This window comes from Hypomesus transpacificus, chromosome 17 (genome assembly GCF_021917145.1).
Source record: "Hypomesus transpacificus isolate Combined female chromosome 17, fHypTra1, whole genome shotgun sequence".
NCBI classification, from domain to species: domain Eukaryota; kingdom Metazoa; phylum Chordata; class Actinopteri; order Osmeriformes; family Osmeridae; genus Hypomesus; species Hypomesus transpacificus.
The window spans coordinates 12,633,456-12,653,889 of record NC_061076.1 but is presented as its reverse complement, the minus strand read 5'-3'; the positions used below and the strand labels follow the sequence as shown (position 1 = coordinate 12,653,889).

Below are 20,434 nucleotides of genomic sequence, written 5' to 3'. Positions count from 1 at the left end.
ACCAACAGGAAAAGGCAGTGGCGCACAGAAATGTTTCATTTACATTTATTCATTTAGAAGACGCTTTTATCCAAAGCGACTTCCAAGAGAAAGCTTTACAAAGTGCTTAGGTCACTTATAATAACAAAAAAAATATTTAGCAGCGAGTACAACAGTTTAAATCAGTTACCACTAACCAACAAGAGCAACAAGTTTTTAAGCAAGAGTCATTGTGATCCTTGAAGAAACTACCATTTGGTCCAGCAAACCATTCGTAAGTACTGTTGTACTCCCGGAACAAGTGTGTCTTGAGCCTTTTCTTGAAGGTGGGGAGACAGTCAGTGTCCCTGATGGAGGTGGGGAGCTGGTTCCACCATTGGGGGGCCAGGCAGGAGAAGAGCTTGAGTTGGGACCAGGCAGTCTTGAGCGGTGGTACCACGAGGCGGTTGTCTGAAGAAGACCGTAGGTGGCAGGTGGGGGTGTAAGGCTGCAGGAGAAACTTGATGTAGTCGGGTGCAGTCCCGTTCACTGCTCGGAAGGTCAGTACCAGGGTCTTGAATCTGATGCGGGCCGTGATGGTTAGCCAGTGGAGGGAGATGAAGAGCGTGGTAACGTGGGAGCGTCTGGGTAGATTGTAGACCAGGCAGGCCGCTGCGTTCTGAATCCTCTGAAGAGGGTGGGTTGCGCATGCTGGGAGACCGGCGAGCAGCGAGTTGCAGTAGTCCAACTTTGAGAGAACAAGTGCTTGGGCAAGCAGCTGGGTGGAGTGCTTTCATAGGAGTGGCGAAAGAGTTCAGTCAAGACATTCACGTATGAGATTTGAACATTTATTGATAACCATAGACATGGATATAGGTTTGACTTTGACGGAGTGGATGAATCTAAGGGAAGCACTCCCTGCCTCCTCGAAGCGACACATACATACATGAAATATGAGGCAGAGAGCTATAGAGATATAATCCCCCTGATGGATAGAACATACAGACAGTGTTAGATGGTTTTCTGTCAGAAGGTAGGCCAAGGATGCACAACAATGGAAAAGGGTTCACTTTGTTTATTAGCAGGAGCTCGGATCATGTAACCAGTCCACGGCAAAGTGGTTAGCATGAGTGAAAAACATGTTTGTCAAATGGCATTAATGTATGGCTGGACAGTACAGATATAGTAATCACCAAAACATGCCCTTAAACAGTAAAAATTTCACGAATGATACACATGGGACACAGCACTCAAGTGATACAGTCATAACTCAGTTTGGAGACTATTCTCTGCCTCTTCTCTCTCCAAAAGTTTCACAGAGCACATTCCCAAATCTGTCCTTCCAGGGGCCCACTGAGCGACCTCTTGATCCCAGCTAGGGACAGCCTTACATATAGAAAATCTGCATATCAGACAGCAAGGGGTGAGTGTGTGCATATCCACACATTCTTTTATTGCCACCTTATCGGACGTGGCCCAATGGGCTTGAGCTGGCTAACACAGGTGTAGTTAATGAGCGGATGACGCGCGCTGCCCAAGTGCCATGCTTGAACTAGCTTTGCTCATAAGTAGAAAGTGCAACACCCTCCCACTACCATTATCTTGAATTCACTCTCCTGAGTGTCATCTGCGTTGTATGTCTGCAAACTGCTATAGTATGGGCCAACATGAAAGTTACTTGTGTGGGGAGGGTTTGACAAGTGTGATGACTGTATTCCTCCAGATACCATTGGCTTGGACATGGAGTTGGACCAGTTACTATTCAAATTGACTTGATGGGTGTGATCTGTGAAGAATGAATGGCACGATGCAATGGTGAAGGGCTATAACCCAGGGTTGATTGTAACTGATTGTAACTGGTGCTGGAAAACACATGTAGTAGGGCAGAATAGAGGAACTGGGCAAAAGGTGCTGGTGTGGAAAGTCCCCAAAAACTGTGCAGAATGGGCAGAAAGATGTCATTGTATCAAGGCTCAATTGGAGTAGAAGCCATAGGATATTTACAATTGTAGTAGGCCAATATTTGTTGGATATAAAAGGTGGACTTTGTCCAAATCTGACCCATGCAAATACACCAGTGGTACAACCCTTTTTAATGAGCAACATGAATGACTGCCTCAGCAGTTGATGTGTTACTGAAAGGATAGAAAGTGTAGCTAGCCACCATATGTTGTGAGTTCCATCCCTGTTTCAGTCTGTGTTTCATGGGTTGTTTGTAGGGCTGTCAAGCGATTAAAATATTTAATCTCGATTAATCGCATTATTTCTTATGATTAATCACGATTAATCGCAAAATTATTCAATCTATTTAATCTCTTAAAATCTTACCCTAATAAATGATTTTTTGTTGTTGAAATAACATTAAAAGGGTGTACTTAATTTCAAATAGGCCTAACTGGACGATAATGTCCATATAACAAGTTCAGATGGAACACAATTTAAATTGTGAGGATGTTTTATTCACTCACAAACTATAATGCTGTATAATAAACATCCACCTGGAATATAAAATACGTTTAAGACATATTGTCTCATAGGCTACTACAATATCCTGCTCCCAGTGGCGGCTTCTGGTCTTTCAAATAGGGGCAGCTCATTTTTGGCTTACATCATATACATTTTCAGTTCACTGGCTAGTTCACCCCTACGACACAAGCCTAGCCTACTGTATGAATGAATGAACAAACTAAAGAAAAAATATTAAACCTGAAGGAAATGTGGGAATTAGGTTAAACTAAAACGAGGAATGTGATGTATAATTATATGAAATGTATGATGAAAATTGGCAAGCAATTTCGCCAAGCAAATACCAAGAAATAGGTTGCCGCAGTTTGTCTTTCACCTATAGTTGCAAAATCCGTGATGAGACTGAGCCTGAATCAATTCCTTGAGTTTTATAGTACAAAATCACTTTCAATCAAAAGGAGATGCAGTCTTTTGACAGACCCTCTGATTCTGAACGAACTCGTCTTCGATATAAACGTGTTCTAACGCAGTTAAAATGTTAACACAATAGTAAATATTTGACCACTAATATTTTTTAATGTTACGGTAAACTGAGCTTGAATAGCTTTCGTGACTTTTTTTAGTACAAAATCGCTGTCAATCAAAAGGAGATGCAGTCTTTCAACAGACCCTCCAATCATCATGCGGAAACCCAGGCCAGTCCACTCCTCCATTCACCCCCAAAGACGCTGAGCGTCCAGGGCGGGACATAATTGCAGCATTTATCCAATGACCGTATAGTTTTGAAGCACTGAAAACAACTGTTCACAGCAGCCCCATTGAAGTCCATCGAAGCTGAGCTTCCTCAGGGAAATGCACTGTGGTGCTATGGGAATGTATGAGACGGAAATCAGTCAGTCGACCTGCTAATATATGTAGCTGATTCTGAACAAACTTGTCTTCGTTCGATATGAACGTGTTCTAACGCAATAAAAATGTTGACACAATAGTAAATATTTGACCATGATTTTTGCAGTCTTGAATAAATCGCCACTGCCTGCTCCATAATATTCAAATCTCACTCAAAGATACTTCAGATACTTAAGCAACCACTGATTGACCTTAATATTGAACAATACAGTTTCTATTTTGTTGAACCCAGTCAGCTGCTCGCTTCTTTTGCGAGTGTTATCTGCCATAAATTACCGGAGCGAACGCTGTTGAGGCAAACGCTAACGCTGCTAACGCTGCTGCTAGCTGTGTGCTTTGCTTGCATGATGTGATAGTTTAGGCTGGAAGTACTTCGGTGATAACTAAACTCAGCCTGACAATCAGTACACACAGCCAGCGGCGTAACAATGACTTGGCAGGCCCGAGTGCAGATCTCACCAACGGGCCCCTTACCGACCTATCGTCAGGCAAAATCAGGGTTCCCACGCTTGCCTTGAAAAATAATTCCATGCTACTTTCTGATTTTCCAGGTACCATATTAAGTGATGATCTATAGGCCCCTGAAGCTTTCAGCCCCCATTAGCGCCCCCCTCCCCTCACACACACAACCCCCTAGGACACCTGACTACTTACTTGATTTAAAAGATGTGCCTCAAGCCTTCGGCGAGAGCACAACCTTTGTTCTCTCACATATCTTAATATTCTTTTTGCCCCCCTAAAGTTCAGTCATTATTTGTACTACATAGACATCGTCGGTGTCAAAAGTTTCGTCTTGGTAGAGATTGAGTTGCTTGTATTTTTATTTACGTTCCGTTGCACGGTTTAGGCTGAACAAAAGTTTTTGTGGCAAAAAGTGCCTTGTGTCAACAAAGGGTACTCAGTGCCAACGTCACAACGTCAGCACACGTTAGCAACGACGCAGTATTAATGTATAGAATCAGTTTGGTCATGATCAATGATTTTTCAAAAATGTCTCACCCAATTTCTCACAAATGTTTCTATTCAGAAGTAGGGGCATATCATTTTTTTTAAGAAAAAAAAGAAAAATCACAAAATAGCTAAAAGTAGATGTAACAATGAATGTTACAAAATGTATCAAGACTAGGCTGGTCATGTCAACTAGTATAGAGTAATGTCACAGCCTAATGTGAAAATGTATTGGTAGTTAGCTAGCATTACAAGCTAGCCAACACTAGCTAGTTAGTTAGCAAGCTGAATGTCAGCTGAATGCTAGCTAGCAAGTTACAGCTAGCTAGTTAGCAAGATTGCACCGGTTACTAACTAACGTTGATAAACCCAGGTTTACCACAGGTAAACACAGCTACTTACATTTGAGGATAAACTTGCAGAAGAAGTTTCAATGTAGGTGTCAAGGCTCCCGTGTTGGCTGGGAAATGCGTGTATTTGACCCTTCTATTGAGATCGCGAGTAACGTTTCTCGGTTATTATTCCCTACATCCACCAATCCGAAACTATACTTTTAAAGTCCATATCACCAGGTTGCCTGCATCAAATTCCAATATCCAATATACCAGATAGGATGCCAAGAGCATGCTCTGCAACATTGGATCATTCATTTATATCTACAGTAAAAGCTGTTTACATGTAAAGGGGTTTTATAAACTCATCTTAATTCTGTGCTCAATAGTTGCATTTTATTACTATTTTACACATCATCCAATATACATTTCCAGGACAACTGTTTCAATTTCCATGAAAGTGTTCACTTTTGCTCAGTTTCTATGACTTTTCCAAACCTGGAAAATGAAAAAATAAATTCCATGTTTTCCATGGTTTCCAGGTACCGTGGGAACCCTGGAAATTATTGGGTATTGAGTGTTGAGCTTAGCGATGCGCAGGGAAATGTAGGCTACTGATGTACAATTAAGGGTTGCTAATATGTTTTAATGAAAACACCTATGAAGGTAGCTCATTACAATAACTTTACACATTGTTGTAGTCATGGGCTACTTATTGCAAAACCTTTTGATATTTTTCTACTTTCATTTACTTACCAACAACGACTGCTCCTTGTATGTGAAGATAAATTACGGTTTAAAAAGTGAACGCCTCTGACTCGCGAGTCTCTGGCTCTAGATATGTTTGCAATAGGCCTACAACACGGAATGAGCATAATGGAACAGTCTGTGATGAGCCGATGTATCTGCGACGTTTGAAATACAGCACAGAGATAAGAAATCTGATAATTTGCCGATGCTTATCCGACGTTATGAATGACGTTTCGATCTGTCATGTGTGCTATCTCGGTACTTGTCTGTCACTTCAATGGTGAATATTTGATTTTATGTTCGTTAGATATGCTAGTTTACTTTTAGTTTAGCTATTTTCCGATTACATCCTGCACATAGTTTACAATATCTAACCTGGCTGCTCCCTGGTATAGCCTAGGCCTATATGTGCATTTTTATGACGTTTAATAGCCATGTCAACTGCATACACCAGACAGTAAACATTATCAGGGCTCTCAAGTTTTGAAGACAGGCAAGAGTGACATTCCCCCCCCCCCCTTCAACATTTATTAATTAATTGCTTTTTACCTGACATCTTTGAAAGGCAGCAATGATTAATGCATCCATGGCCAGGATATAATAATAAATCATGACAGTATTTTAAAAGTCAAAGGAATCAGGCCTATTTACATCCCGCACTGGGTTTGATCATGCCACCTCCAACATCCCAAGCGCCGCCACTACCAACTACGCCAACGAAAAGCTAGATAACCGTTGATGCGGGTGGCTGTTACTTACCTGACGAGTGAGTTTCACCAATACACACCGGCTACATCTATGAACTACTTGTTCTGAGCAGGTGTTGTCAGTGAACAGGCTGTAAAACTGTTGGTTCGTGAAAAACTGATGCTAATTATCTGGGAAACATTTTGTGAATTTGTTGTAACATTAAAACAGGAGATCATGACTGTGCTCAAAGTGATGCTCGAGCTCCAGCGGTTTGCTTTGTAGGTGAACAAAACCGTCGAAAGACGTAGCAGAATCCCCAAAAATGAAAGGATAGGCTTTTTTTCCATCGGTTGTTGCATTAAATCTTACCCAGATACAATGGTGCTATTATCCGATTGGCTATTGTATAGACCCTTTCTTTTTTTTGATTGGCTGATAAGTGGCAGGCTCGACTAAGAACTCGAGGGGAGACACGCTTGACTGCCAGTTCCATAGTGAGAGTGGGGCGGACAGAGGAATTTTGGTTGGGTGCTACGGCATATTAAATATATTATAAATATTTTTTTTCGGCGTGAGAAATACAATGTGTGGCGAGAGGGCGTGACTAAAGACCGAAGTGAGTGACTGTCACTCTCAATGCGTGACACTCGAGAGCCCTGCGTTATGTAATTATTAGCCTACCCTGGTGGCTGAGTTTCACACTCATTGCTGTTGCCGGTGTTACAAGCCAACTGGTTTTCAAGCCAACTGGTTTCCCTACGCGTGCGCACATCTGCGGCGGTTGTCTGTCTCGGTCACCAGATTCGTCACACATTCACAAACATATTACTGGATTTCTTCAAGCTACATTTCATATCCATTGCGGCGATCATGACTGTAGCACTACATCCCAACGACGTATAAAGAAACACATTTAAGAAAATATATTTATAGAAAGATCGCAACGACCTGGATTCGATCCCTGTCGAACAAGACAATAGTGTAATGGAAGATAGTGGCTTAACCTACAGAGCCACCGATCAATGAGAAACTACGGTTATTTTGGCTATTTGTAATTTCTTCAGACTTTAATAATAATTTAAAAAAATAGCGCTTTATTACAGAAACTACACCAAACAAATGTTCTGGTGCACGTAACTCTGCCAGGCTATTGCATTTTGTACTTGTCGATCAATATCATATTTCTTGTTAGTTAGCCTACTGCATCCAATCAGCGCTAAAGTGTAGTACCTACCCTTTCCGTTCAGAGTTAATGTAATGTGTTTTTGAGTTAATGTAATGTCGTTTTCCATTTGGGGGAGCGTGTTTTTGTATTGGGGGGAGGTGAACAAGTCATCCGATTTGGGGGGAGTGGACTCGTATTGGGGGGGGGGGTTCATTTGGGGGATGTACTCATATTAGGGGTGTGTTTTGCACTTCAGGGCTACCGTATTTGTGCCATCTAGTGGAGGTTGTCAAAAACACACTAAAACTTCACCTCGTCTTATATACTCTTTGCTTTGGCTAGGGATAAGCAATCTTTAAGGTCTTATACAATTTGAAAACATTTGACAGGACAACCAAATAAGGGGAATATGAAGTTTTGTTTATTTATTTTTATTTTCAAAATGTACAACAAATGCTCTGTTTGCATTGAACCTGAACAACAACTCTGTACCAGACCATACACCCATCCCTCTGCTGTTCCATCAACAAACATACTTATATACACCCATTTGTTAGACCATTCATCTTTACTGTTGCCCTAACACTTTTTCCTTTCAAGAGTTCACAATTGTAAGGGGATGAAAAAAGCAGGATTTAATCGAATTGACATCACTGAGATTAAATCCTAAAGCGGCATGTAGGCAGATATTCTCTTTCTCACTCTCCCGTCTTCAGGGATCACAGCTGAAAACTGATACCGAATATTCTGTAGTAAATTTGCGTTTAGATAATACATGTACTAACCAATGCATAAAACGGGCAAATAAATACTCAGCAGCCAAAAACAAAGCTTAGGCTGGCCTGGACAGCAACATAATACTCTCTCTTCCACTCTCACTATAGTTGGAGCATCAAAATGGTCTGGATGCCCTCATTCTTATTTAAACGCAAGTAAAATAACTGGACTGAAAATGCCTGATACAGACATATATATATATATATATATACATATATCTCCACTTGTTTTGGTGAGTGCAGGTCGAAACAAACCCCTGGTGGTAAACTACGAAGTTGTTGTAATGCTGGTTTCTAGGAAAAGAGGACAACTCCTAAACACAATCTAATGGTACAATGACTTCACACATTAGCTGGACTGCAGACGGTGTGTTTGGAGATATTGTTTGGTCGTCTACAAATACATCTAAACATCTAAATTAGGGAGGGCTGAGACCCAAAAAGGAATACTGGGAAAGGCAGTACTTTCTTGATTATTTCATAATTTTAATGACAGCAATCATGGCATACACCTCATCCTTTTAACCCAGATTTTTTCACTGAAGACGTTTTACGACCAGAGCTTAATCCTCCATCTTAAATGTACCTGTCACCTGAGAGTAAGCTAATCAGAAATAATATTGTACCTCTAAAAAATCCATTGGACTTTGAGGAAAATGGTTGTACATTTTGTGTGCACATTATCCAGGATTTAAATACCATAATAATAAAAAAGTTTGATGAATGTAAGAGGTTCTATAATAACATGATTTGGAGTTGTTTATTGTTGACATATCTTTGCTCTTAATCCACCTTGTCAAAACTGGCAATAACTTAAATTACAGAGACAAAGTTGTTGCGCAACATGGATATTACAATTGCAGTAGTAGTAGTAATAATAGCATAGTTTTCCACATCCATTTCCAATTTATAGAACAGGTGGCAAATTTATTTGTATTACTTTACAGTTTAAGAGCTAGTGCTTCTATGCACATTTATTAAGTACAAAGTAGGTCAAGTATTGGACAGTGAACATATTCCACAGGTCAAATATCAAACAAGTATTTTATATATGTATAATTTATACAAATGGGTTAAACAAAGGTTTTATAATGTATATACAAACGCTGAATGTACATTATTCCCATGCATTGAATTGTAATATCTGCTGTATGCATATGTACATCATGTCTATACTCAGAAACAGCTGGCCAGGAATGTGTCAAAGGTGAAAAAACTAAGCAAGCATTCAGCATTGTGCACTTTCAGATTGTTTGTGTGGAGTTAATCCTTGCCTCACTCAAAACGATTCCCATGGCAGCATCCCTTTTAAAGGGCAGTGGTGAAGTTAAGTCAGTCAGGACACTTAATGGCAGTGTTGCATTTGTTGTATTTCAGAATTCTATAAAAGAAAATGTAACTCTTACACCTCTATTGACCATTTCATTTGAACAATTATTTTATAGTGTAAGAGCCATTTACATAATTACATTGCTTCTTAAAGCACACTCTAGTCAGCTCTGTCGCTAAACATAAGTCTTATTCACTTTGAGTGAGCAATTCTCCTTGCCATTTAGGTGTTAAAAATGTAAACACATTTTTACATTATATGGACAAAAAAAAAAAAGAAGATAAAATAAAATACATGTAAAAAAACACCTCCACATCCACCCCATTTGGCCTATGTACTTGTAAAAGGCTGTAACTCCTACCAAGCCAAGCAGAATTGAATTGTACAAAGGGTAGGTTTTGAGTGTCAACTAGAAAAATCAAAATACTCAGTGGTCTCTATTCTCTTCTAAGCAGCTAGTTTGTCCTAATCTTGCCATGTCTGGCATATATTTAGAGATTGTAGTTCTTCATCTGATACCTAGCCCCAATGAGTGGAAGAGGTCATCTCATTCCAAAAAAAAGGAGAACATGGTTTGATGTACTCAACAGCCTTTTTTTTAAGGCAGTGTGTAAACCTTACGACGGCCAAAGGTTTACCTGGAAGAACTGTCTACTTGGCAGGTCTGGCAGGGTGGGTCAAGTGTGCTAATTGATAGCCCCTTAGCTCAAGTATTGAAAAGACGGTTCTATCTTGTCAGAGGCCTATAAACCAACCCCCTCTCTTCAATGGGTGGATCCATTAAAGCTCCTACTCGAGAAGTAGTACGGACAGATGGCTTTCCACCTTCCCCATCAATTTGAGGGGTAAGAGAACAGCTTTTAAGAGTAGGAGAGATGGGAGCCATTGGAGATGTGTGAGGTGACTGAGGTGCTCCGACTGAGGCCTCCATCGCTTCCTCCTGCGCCACCTGGCCCCCCAGAGGCTGTTCTCCTCAACGGCTGGGGGCTGTTTCTCAGGGCCATCAGGCTGGGGCCCCTTACCACCAGGCCCACACTTCCGTAGCCCCCCTGGGAGGAAGAGGAGGAGGAAAGCGGAGATGAGGAGGAAAGGGCAATGGAGGTGGAGGAGGCAGGAGGTGGAGGAGGCGGAGGCAGGAGGGCCAGAGACTGTGCAGAGGCATGCGAGGACAGGTGGTGGCCTTGGGAATGGTGGGCATAGGGCCCCCCACCCCCTCCTACACCCCACTCTCTCCCCCTGTCCCGCTCCCTCTCGTGGTTCTCACGGTACAGGTGGGGTGTGCTCTGGTGGTGATAGTTCTGGGGTAGATACTTTTGCTGCTGCTGGTGGTAGGGATGTGAAGAGGAGACCGATGAAGAGGAGGCTGATGTGTGGCCCCTGCCACTTATATTCATCTCGCTATCTCTTCCCAGTCTGTGGGAGGATGTTATTGACTCTGCCCTGCTGAATTCACTACTGCTGCTTCCCCCACTGCAGCTGTTCTGGCTACGCCAGGATGGCGCCACAGAGTTCTGCACACCATGGCTCCAGTGGCTGCCCGATCTGGGAACGGGCCTTGATGGCCAACCCCCAGGGCCTGAGGAAGGGTTAGGATAGCCCTGGTTGAAAGCCTCAGCAGGGATGCCAGTCAGAGCCATATTGCTAAAGCCAAGACGCATGCTTTCAGAGTCAAAAGCTTCGATTTCGTGTGCCTGACGCTCCAGTAGAGTACGGATGCGGTCTGAGCGCTCATTCTGTATCGACAGCATCTCTTCCTCTATCTGTAGAATTGAAGGCAGATATTAAGTTAGTTAGGTTAGGGTTGACAGTTGGTCAAGGTTATGTGGCAGAGAACATGCCACCAGACACAAAGCCGACATCCTGTTCACACCTCCATGGGCTCACAAGATGTTAATTGACAGTAATTAACCTTTTGTCTTCCCTGAAAGGAAGGGGGGTTACACTATACTGCCCCTTCTTGCCCAGACAAATGTCAAAAGATGTTCCATGGGATGCTCCAACAAACCAGAGATGCTACGCCAAACCAGCATTTAACTAGTTAAGGAGTAGCGTTGCACATACAGTGAGGAAAATAAGTATTTGAACACCCTGCTATTTTGCAAGTTCTCCCACTTAGAAATCATGGAGGGGTCTGAAATTGTCATCGTAGGTGCATGCCCACTGTGAGAGACATAATACATTTAAAAAAATCCTGAAATCACAATGTATGATTTTTTAACTATTTATTTGTATGATACAGCTGCAAATAAGTATTTGAAAACCTGTCTATCAGCTAGAATTCTGACCCTCAAAGACCTGTTAGTCTGCCTTTAAAATGTCCACCTCCACTACATTTATTATCCTAACTTAGATGCACCTAACTTAGCTGCATAAAGCAACCTGTCCACCCCACACAATCAGTAAAAATCCAACTACTAACTTGGCCAAGACCAAAGAGCTGTCCAACGACACTAGAGACAAAATTGTACACCTCCACAAGGCTGGAAAGGGCTACGGGGAAATTACCAAGCAGCTTGGTGAAAAAAGGTCCACTGTTGGAGGAATCATTAGAAAATGGAAGAAGCTTAACATGACTGTCAATCTCCCTCGGACTGGGGCTCCATGCAAGATCTCACCTCGTGGGGTCTCAATGATCCTAAGGAAGGTGAGAAATCAGCCCAGAACTACACGGGAGGAGCTGGTCAATGACCTGAAAAGAGCTGGGACCACTGTTTCCAAGGTTACTGTTGGTAATACACTGAGACGTCATGGTTTGAAATGATGCATGGCACGGAAGGTTCCCCTGCTTAAACCAGCACATGTCCAGGCACGTCTTAAGTTTGCCAATGACCATTTGGATGATCCAGAGGAGTCATGGGAGAAAGTCATGTGGTCAGATGAGACCAAAATAGAACTTTGGGGTCATAATTCCACTAAACGTGTTTGGAGGAAGAAGAATGATGGGTACCATCCCAAGAACACCATCCCTACTGTGAAGCATGGTGGTGGTAGCATCATGCTTTGGGGGTGTTTTTCTGCACATGGGACAGGGCGACTGCACTGTATTAAGGAGAGGATGACCGGGGCCATGTATTGCGAGATTTTGGGGAACAACCTCCTTCCCTCAGTTAGAGCATTAAAGATGGGTCGAGGCTGGGTCTTCCAACATGACAATGACCCGAAGCACACATCCAGGATAACCAAGGAGTGGCTCCGTAAGAAGCATATCAAGGTTCTGGCGTGGCCTAGCCAGTATCCAGACCTAAACCCAATATTTTGTCTGTAGATGTAAAGGGAACAAAACATTCTTAATGATCTGTCAAGTGAATATTTTTAGTAGTCTCAATCAGCCTCTGTCTCCTCTAATTGATGGGGAACAAAGACAATGGGATTAGGGATGCAACATATCTGCGGCCATATCGGTATCGGGCGATAAATGTAATTTTTTAGTTTTATTGTTATTGGTCCGATAAGAAAATGTGGTTGATAAATTAAAGATGATAAATTATGGATTATTTCCACCAAATTATGGATTATTTGTCCAATTTGGACAAAGCCCAACCTGTATAATTGACCAATTAACTCAAATCAACAACAAAGCCCATAAACGCCGCTCCTGAGGATTAAGGCCGAATCCCAATACTCTGTCGTACCCCTACCCCTTATCCCTACCCCTTAGTTTTGCACGTTCGTGTGAGAGTAAGTGGTGTCCCAATACTCTTTTTGATCGAGGGGTAGGGCTAAGACGAAGGGGTATACACCCCTCAAAACCAAGTGTTTTCGGGAGCTTACTTGAAACAGAGGCGTATGTGAATACTGCGCAACCTGCAACAATGGCATCAAGATCAGCCAGAGTCCCATAAATGTAATATGTTAGTCTTAAATAATTGATAAAAAAAATTGCAAGTCTTGTTTTATCCTCTACACAGTCCTGTACATATGTATTTGCAACCATGTTCTTAATTGAAACGTTTTTAAAAATCGCTAGTTTGCCAAGCTAATGTTACATTGCTGGTTTGCACAACAGTCCCGCATTTCTCTGATTTGCCTTTATTGGACTCCATGCATGTCTACAGTTTTAACTAAACTCCATTAGCAGCGAATTTCGTTTGATATTAGTGAATGACACTACTAGCTTTGGAGACTTTAGATATACGTATCCAAGTGGTGTCTCATTTCATAGGGCTATGTAGCCCTTACCCCTCAGTTTCGAGGGACAAGGGCTATGGGTAAACTAAAGAGAATTGGGATTTGGCCTAACTAGGTTAGTGATTGCCTGACCAAATATGCCAAAGATGTACCAGGGGCCAATTGCATAAACTTAGTTTAAGACTAGTCTTGGGCCGAATTCCAATACTCCCCTTTACCCCTAGCCAGTGTTGGGAACATTACCGAAAATGAGTAATTAGTTACAGTTACTTATTTCAGAAGTAACTGCATTACTTTACTAGTTACTGCATAGAAAAGTAATTAGTTACAAGGGAAAGTAACGTTTGCATTACTTTTAATCCCCTGCTTCTATTATCAAATTAACGCACACAGATAGTTATAATGTTTAAGTGTTGTTTTGATGAAGTGGCTCCGACTGCTTGATCAGCGGAGCCAGCACTGGGTTCTTTCACGATTAGCTTTGTAGAAGTGTGTTGTTTTAGGTGCTTGTGAAGATTATAATTACTATTCTTCGCAGTGGATAAAGTTCTCGCACCTGCACACAAACTAAAACTAACCAGTATATGTTTATCCTTGATCTGGATAAGGAAAAAATAATGTAGATATTTCCATGACAAAAAGCTTGCACGGTCCGAACTGTCGGCCATTGTGTGGGCTAGTCTAAAATGCAGATTGATTCATTCATACACTGCGTCGCCGTAAACTTGTTTAAATTACATAAAAAAACGGAAATTGGCGAATTCATGCAAGAAAAAAGTAACGCGTAACGAGCCCATTTAAATTTCAGTAATGTAACTGTGTTATTTAATTGAAAAAAGTAATGAGTTACATTACTAGTTACTGCCAAAAGTAGTGGAGTTACAGTCACGCGTTACTTTGTAACGCGTTATTCCCAACACTGGCCCTAGCCCTTAATTTACCCCTAGCCCTTGACCCTTGAAACTGAGGGTTAAGGGCTACATATCCCTAAGAAATGGGATGCCACTTGGTTACGGGTACGTCATCTAGCATGTGTGGATATCTCCACAGCAAGTAGTGTTATGCACTGATATCAAACGAAATTCGCTGCTAATGGAGTTTACTTAAAACTGTAGACATGCTAGTCAGAGAAATGCGGTACTGTTGTGCAAATCAGCACTGTAACATTAGCGTACCAAACTAGCCATTTTTAGAAACATTTCAATTAGGAAAATGGTTGCAAATATATATGTACAGGACTGTGTATACCACAAAACAAGACTGTCATAATTTAATTTTATCAATTAATTAAGCCGAAAATATTACATTAATCGGACTCTCTGGATCATCTGGTCGCCATTGTTGCCGGTCGCCCAGTATTCACATAGCCCTAGGTTTCAAGTAAGCTCCCGATCTTACTTGGTTTTAAGGGATGAACCCCTTACGGTGCGTCAACGCCCGGTTTCATTGAAAATGTGTTGAACACTCACCGTTAGTCTTAGCCCTACCCCTAGCTCAAAAAGAGTATTGGAACACCACTAGCTCTAACGGGAACGTGCAAAACTAAGGGGAAGGGGTAAGGGGGAGTATTGGGATTTGGCCTTAACCTTAGTCTGTCTTAAATTGTCAGGTAAAACTAATCTAATTAAGCCAGTTTGCTGCATAAATAGTAAGACTGACTTAATTCGGGGTAGAAGAGTTAGCCACTTCTCCCCCTGGCTAAGCCTTGGACTTAGTTGCTATGCCAACGATCTGTTAGTACGTCATTATCTTAGCATAATTTATTACAAAAGGAATTAAGTTTGTTAATTTCAACTGCAGAAAATATTACCTGGGATCTGCTTTTTCGCTAAAATGTCATTTTATTAAACGAGTGAGTAGATGACAACATAACTCACTTTATTGACGCTAGCCATCTGCGTTGGAGTTGTTAATAAATGGAACTAGGGTTAAAGCTTAACCCAAACGCTTAAAAGTGTAAAGCTTGAAAACGCATATACTATTTGATAATAAGACAACTTTTTCAATATTGTATTCCTCCAACAGACATAGGTTTTCATCAGGTTTAAACGTATCAATCTTTGGCCGTTAAAGGGGCAATTGACTGCAAAACCGATTTTACCTTGTCATTGTTGAAAAACGACAGTTCGGAGGGTAAACTGAACATACCGTGAATATCAAAGTCCATTGACACCTCTTTCCTATTCAAATCTCAAAAAGAAAAAATTTGGCTGTAAAACGCTAGCTTTTCAACAAAGCCACCGGTCCTACGTAGGACCGGTGATCGCCCTCTTATTGGCTCTGGTCTGTATCTTTGTCACGCCCCAGAATTTACATCCAGACCAGCCCGAGGTAGCGTCTATCTCCGATACTAGTTTAGCTGCGCGCTGCTCTGTGTAGGCTACTTATAAGGAATTACAAAGAAGAACGTTTTGAATTATAACAAGGATATTGAAAATGGACCACGGTCGTAAATGCTGTGTTCCAGGCTGTACAGGGAAGGCTAACACTCACAGTCTTCCCAAGGAGCCAAACATTCAACAGGCATGGCTGCTGTTGTCTATGAGAAGATCCCGGCGAAGTTCGACACTCAATCATTCATTTGCTCTGAACATTTCACCCAAGACAGTTTTGACAACCTTGGACAATTTCAAGCAGGATATGCTAGGAAGCTGAACCTGGAAAGAGGTGCTGTTCCAACCGTATGCTCATTGCAACCGCAAGCTATAAGGACAGTATGATGTTGTGCTAACAGTTATTAGCAATGCTAACATTTCCTGTATAGCAGACCAGGTAGAATGCTAAATACGTTTCTACACACATCAAATGACTCTAGCTAGACTAGCTGTAGTCGGCATTAGGGAAGCTTCCGAAAAATAGCCAGAAAACGAACTGCAGTCTGGCTTATTGCTAACGCCTGTCTAGATAATCTATTTGAAAGAACTGGAGAAAGGCAGGTTTTAGATACAGGATACGTTAGCATTGCTAGTAACTGTTACTAGTAACACCTAGACTGTAGGCATGTAAACAAGTTTGGCTTGCTAGTTAACGCAAGAGCATAGAATGTGTGATAATTTAGCCTAGTTTATTGGCAATGGGGCTAACGTTGATTCATGTTCCTGACTGTGTTTCATTCAAATAAATAACCTGTGTAATGAAAATCTACAATTCACGATGCTTGTTTGTCCAGATCTTTGTCATGTTATTTTACAGCAAGATATCTAGAGCTAGCTTAGCTAGCGATATGGTTTGGTTGCTAAGCTGTAGCCTAACGTTCTACCCACCTAAGTCAATCCAGTTTGCTTCAACAACAGAAGTGGAAACAAGTAATGTTATCATTTCAAATGATATATAGTCAATCTGTTGAAAACAGTGTTGTGTAGACACAATTGATTTATTTGGGCGTTTTTATTTCAAGTCTCCAACTTCGGTGTTTCAGCGAGTGCTGCTGTTGGCCGTGTTGCGTTTTTGCTCCCAGCTTCACTCGTTGATAACCAACCAATCAGCGCGCAGCTTATCTAAATATTAATGAGCATACCATAAAAGGAGAAAAGCTAGTGTTTTTTCCCAGGAACATTTCAGAGGATCTGTCAGAGGGCATAGAACAGCACCCGGGCCATTTTCAACCCAACCAATGTTACATACCCTATTCGGAGACCTTAAGGAACAATGTGAAATACCCCAAAAAAACAGTCAATTGCCCCTTTAAGTGTCACTGTTTTGTTTGCCATCTGTTCTTGCGAAGTGTCTTATTTTACCCATAATGCAAAGTGCACCAGGCTATCAAAGTCAGTCTTACGTTAGTCACTCATAGTGAAGCTTTATGCAACAGGTAAATTGAAGTGTCTATGGCAAGTCAAACTTAAAGTTAAATTTAAGTCTAAGACTAGGTCTATTTTTATGCAAGTGGCCCCAAAACGCAATTCTAATTTCAACCTGACTGAGGTAACACACAACTCACCAAATTGAGAGGAATACTTTAACCAAATAACCTTTCGACTGAGCTCCATGGACTCCCAACGGCAGCCTAGGACCTCGAGACTCCATAGTGAGCCTGTTTTGAGCAACAGACCAACACACTGACAACCATAAATATGACTAGCACTATATTTCTTACTCGTGACAATGGCATGAAGTTGGGTTTATATAGTTAGTGTTTGATTAAACTGCAGTAAACTAGAAGTAAGCTTGAAGTAAACTAGTCCCGTCCTAGTTGTACAAGACAAGTTGCAATTCTTTCCCCTCTTCCTGCTCTTTAAAACTATTCTTTGTTCCTCTAGTCATTCAAACTGAAGTTGTAATACTTTGCATACTAAACCAATAACATATACAGTACTGTCCATCTATATGTCCAATTACTTCAATATATCATTGAATTGAATTGATGAATTGAATTGATGTTTATTGGCCATTAAAGTTTGCACAGACACAGAATTTACTTTGGCAGGAGAGCCTACCTAGGCAGCCATCAGAGGAAGGTGAAAGGTAGTGTGTGAGTGAGTAGGTCTGGGTTGGCGCCCTCGACCTAGGCCACAATCAGTCCGAGTCTCTCTATGCAGATAGTGTTGGCAAGGAGACGTCCTTGGTCATGACCCGGGTAGAGACCAAGCCACAGATGATAGTGGGGGAGTGGGAAGGGAAGAGCAAGATGGTCTCGCTTCAGCGCTCTCCAGGGGAGTTGTTTTCCAGCAACGGCCTTGGCCAAGGCCTGAGCTGGTAACGGGGCCAAAAGTAGATAAGATTGGTGTAGATGTTTAGACGAGTAGACGCAACTCAATTTTCACGTCCACCCTTCAGGAAGGCCTCCAGATCCTTGAACCTTCTTTGCTGAGCCGCGAACTTATCCCTGTTCTACTCCCTATTCTGCTGTAAGTTCACAGTCAGTGCTCCAACGGCTCTGCCCACCGTCTCAATCGGGTCGGGCAGCCTAAGGGGGCTTTTGATGGCTGCAGCCGTTTCCTTGACTTCCCGATATACAAGCCAACCGCCTAATCCACACAGCAGAAAGCCTGTAGTCATGGTTCCGAAAATAAAGATGTTTTCAACATCCTCAACGGAAAGCGCCGCTAGACACACGACACGCCAATTGTCCCACGCGTCCATCGTGTAGCCAGCTGCAAACGTCCCGTCCAGACATTTGGGTTCCCCCGAACCCGAGCTTCTCTTCGAGAAGATGGTGTCAATTTGCATTGAGAGACCAGCTAATTAATTCCATGCTTCCAGTTTCGGAGAGTGATGGTGAGAGAGTATCTTGAGACAGACAAGACAGAGCGAAGCAGGGAAGGTCAGGGAGGGGAGGAGAAAAATGCGACCGCCTTCGTCGAGAGATGGTTAGGTGTAATTTGTTTGTGTGTAATTTTAACTTGCGTCACTAGTCTACTGTACATAAGTTCATGTTATCTGATCTACTGTACTCTTAAAATGCATCAGAAACAGAATACTGATATCAGTCTTTAAATTTATTGGCAGATGAGCATAATTTTACAAACATATCAATGCTATGATGACACTTTAAATGGCAAATATTTATTATTTACTTAAATCCTCATATCTTTCTCCTTTTCACTGAAGCCGATTTAAACTGCACTGCAAATGAAGTGGCTGGGCCATTAAGAAAGAGGAAGACTGGAAAAATATATATAATGTACAGAAGAGAAGAATGTTGGGACATACATACATACATACATACCTACATACATACGATATCACAAAAGCACCAAGGATTATGGGACCAGCAAGCCTGAACACAGCATGTCTGAAGTCTACCAAGCATCCTTGCAGCCAGGTCCATGAAGACAGGGAGAAGATGGTTAAACATCTTTGGGAAAATATGGGGTGGGGGGAAAGGAAGATGTACGTGTCTGGTTTAGTGGATGTCACTCCAGTGAAGAGGAAAAGGGGTAGTGCTAAAAGCTCCAGAAGATCTTCAACACTCTCTTACTACCTCAAAGTGGACAAGAAGAGAAAACCAGTGTGTAAGAAAATGTTTCTCTCTACCTTAGGGTTCAGGGAGTGGTGTGTGCTGCACTGGGTAGAAGGCAGAAATGTGGCGCCTTAGCATAAAGATTAAAGAAAGAAGAGCATTGTTCGAAGTGAAACTCATGCATTTATAAGGAATTTTCTGATTTACCTAAACTACCTTCCCACTACTGAAGCTCAAAGATGTACCTGGAGCCTGTGTTTCAGTCCATGAGTGACCTACACAAAGAATACTTTTGTCGCTATGTATATAATATGACGGCTTTCATCCAGACAGGTGTTTACAATAGAATTCAAACACCAGAATCTGGGACTATACCATCTACAAGACCACGCTCTAAAAAAAAGTAGAGGCACAACAGGCAAAGGCAGACGACAAGGTAACTGCCAGTCAGAACAACAAACGTTTGGTATTATGCATGGGTCTACAAGCAACTCACCTTTGACCAAAACTAAAAGGTTCAGCACTGTACTACAAAACCAAACTTGCAATCCACAACTATACCATCTATAACATGGCCAGTCGTGATGCTACATGTTATGTGTGGCATGAAGGACAGGGAGGTTTGTCTGCCAGTGGATTTGCATCCTGCCCCACTGACTACTTCACCAAGCACAAAGTACCAGGAGTACATTCTGTGGAGTGATGGCTGTGCTTATCAAAACAGGAATACTGTGCTTTCCAATGCTCTCAAGTTTGCAGTGGAAAACCTTAAATTGTTCCTCCAGAAGTTCCTGGAGCAGGGACAGACTGAGATATTCAGAGTGTGATTTTGTCCACAGCATCATTAAGAGGCGGCTGAGGGGACAGGACATTTATGTTCTAGCTGAGTATGTAGCCCTGATGACGAAAGCTTAATGCTTAACATAGCATTAATGTGTAATGCTATGTTTACTGTAATGAGTTGTCAATGAGATGTAATGTTGTATAATCTGTTGCAGCGCATTGATAACTGAGCCTGCAGTAGCACCCAATTCAGGGGTGTTGTGCCAGAGCAAGATGAGGATATTGTATTGCATTGTC

At 41.8% G+C, this 20,434-nt stretch overlaps 1 protein-coding gene across 3 annotated transcripts in view; it reads right to left on the bottom strand.

The window, feature by feature from the left end:
- Positions 1 to 7,600: 7,600 nt before the first annotated feature.
- The window catches only part of taok2a (TAO kinase 2a), an 84,440-nt gene continuing 71,606 nt past the window's right edge, over positions 7,601 to 20,434 (bottom strand). For 2 of the 3 annotated variants that reach the window (XM_047039029.1, XM_047039030.1), the window contains exon 20: positions 7,602 to 11,084. In XM_047039029.1, coding sequence (XP_046894985.1) covers positions 10,185 to 11,084 — 900 coding nt within the window. In that variant the 3' untranslated portion in view covers positions 7,602 to 10,184. Of the gene's footprint in view, positions 11,085 to 20,434 lie in introns of all 3 variants that reach the window. The other variant, XM_047039032.1, reaches the window with a different exon arrangement.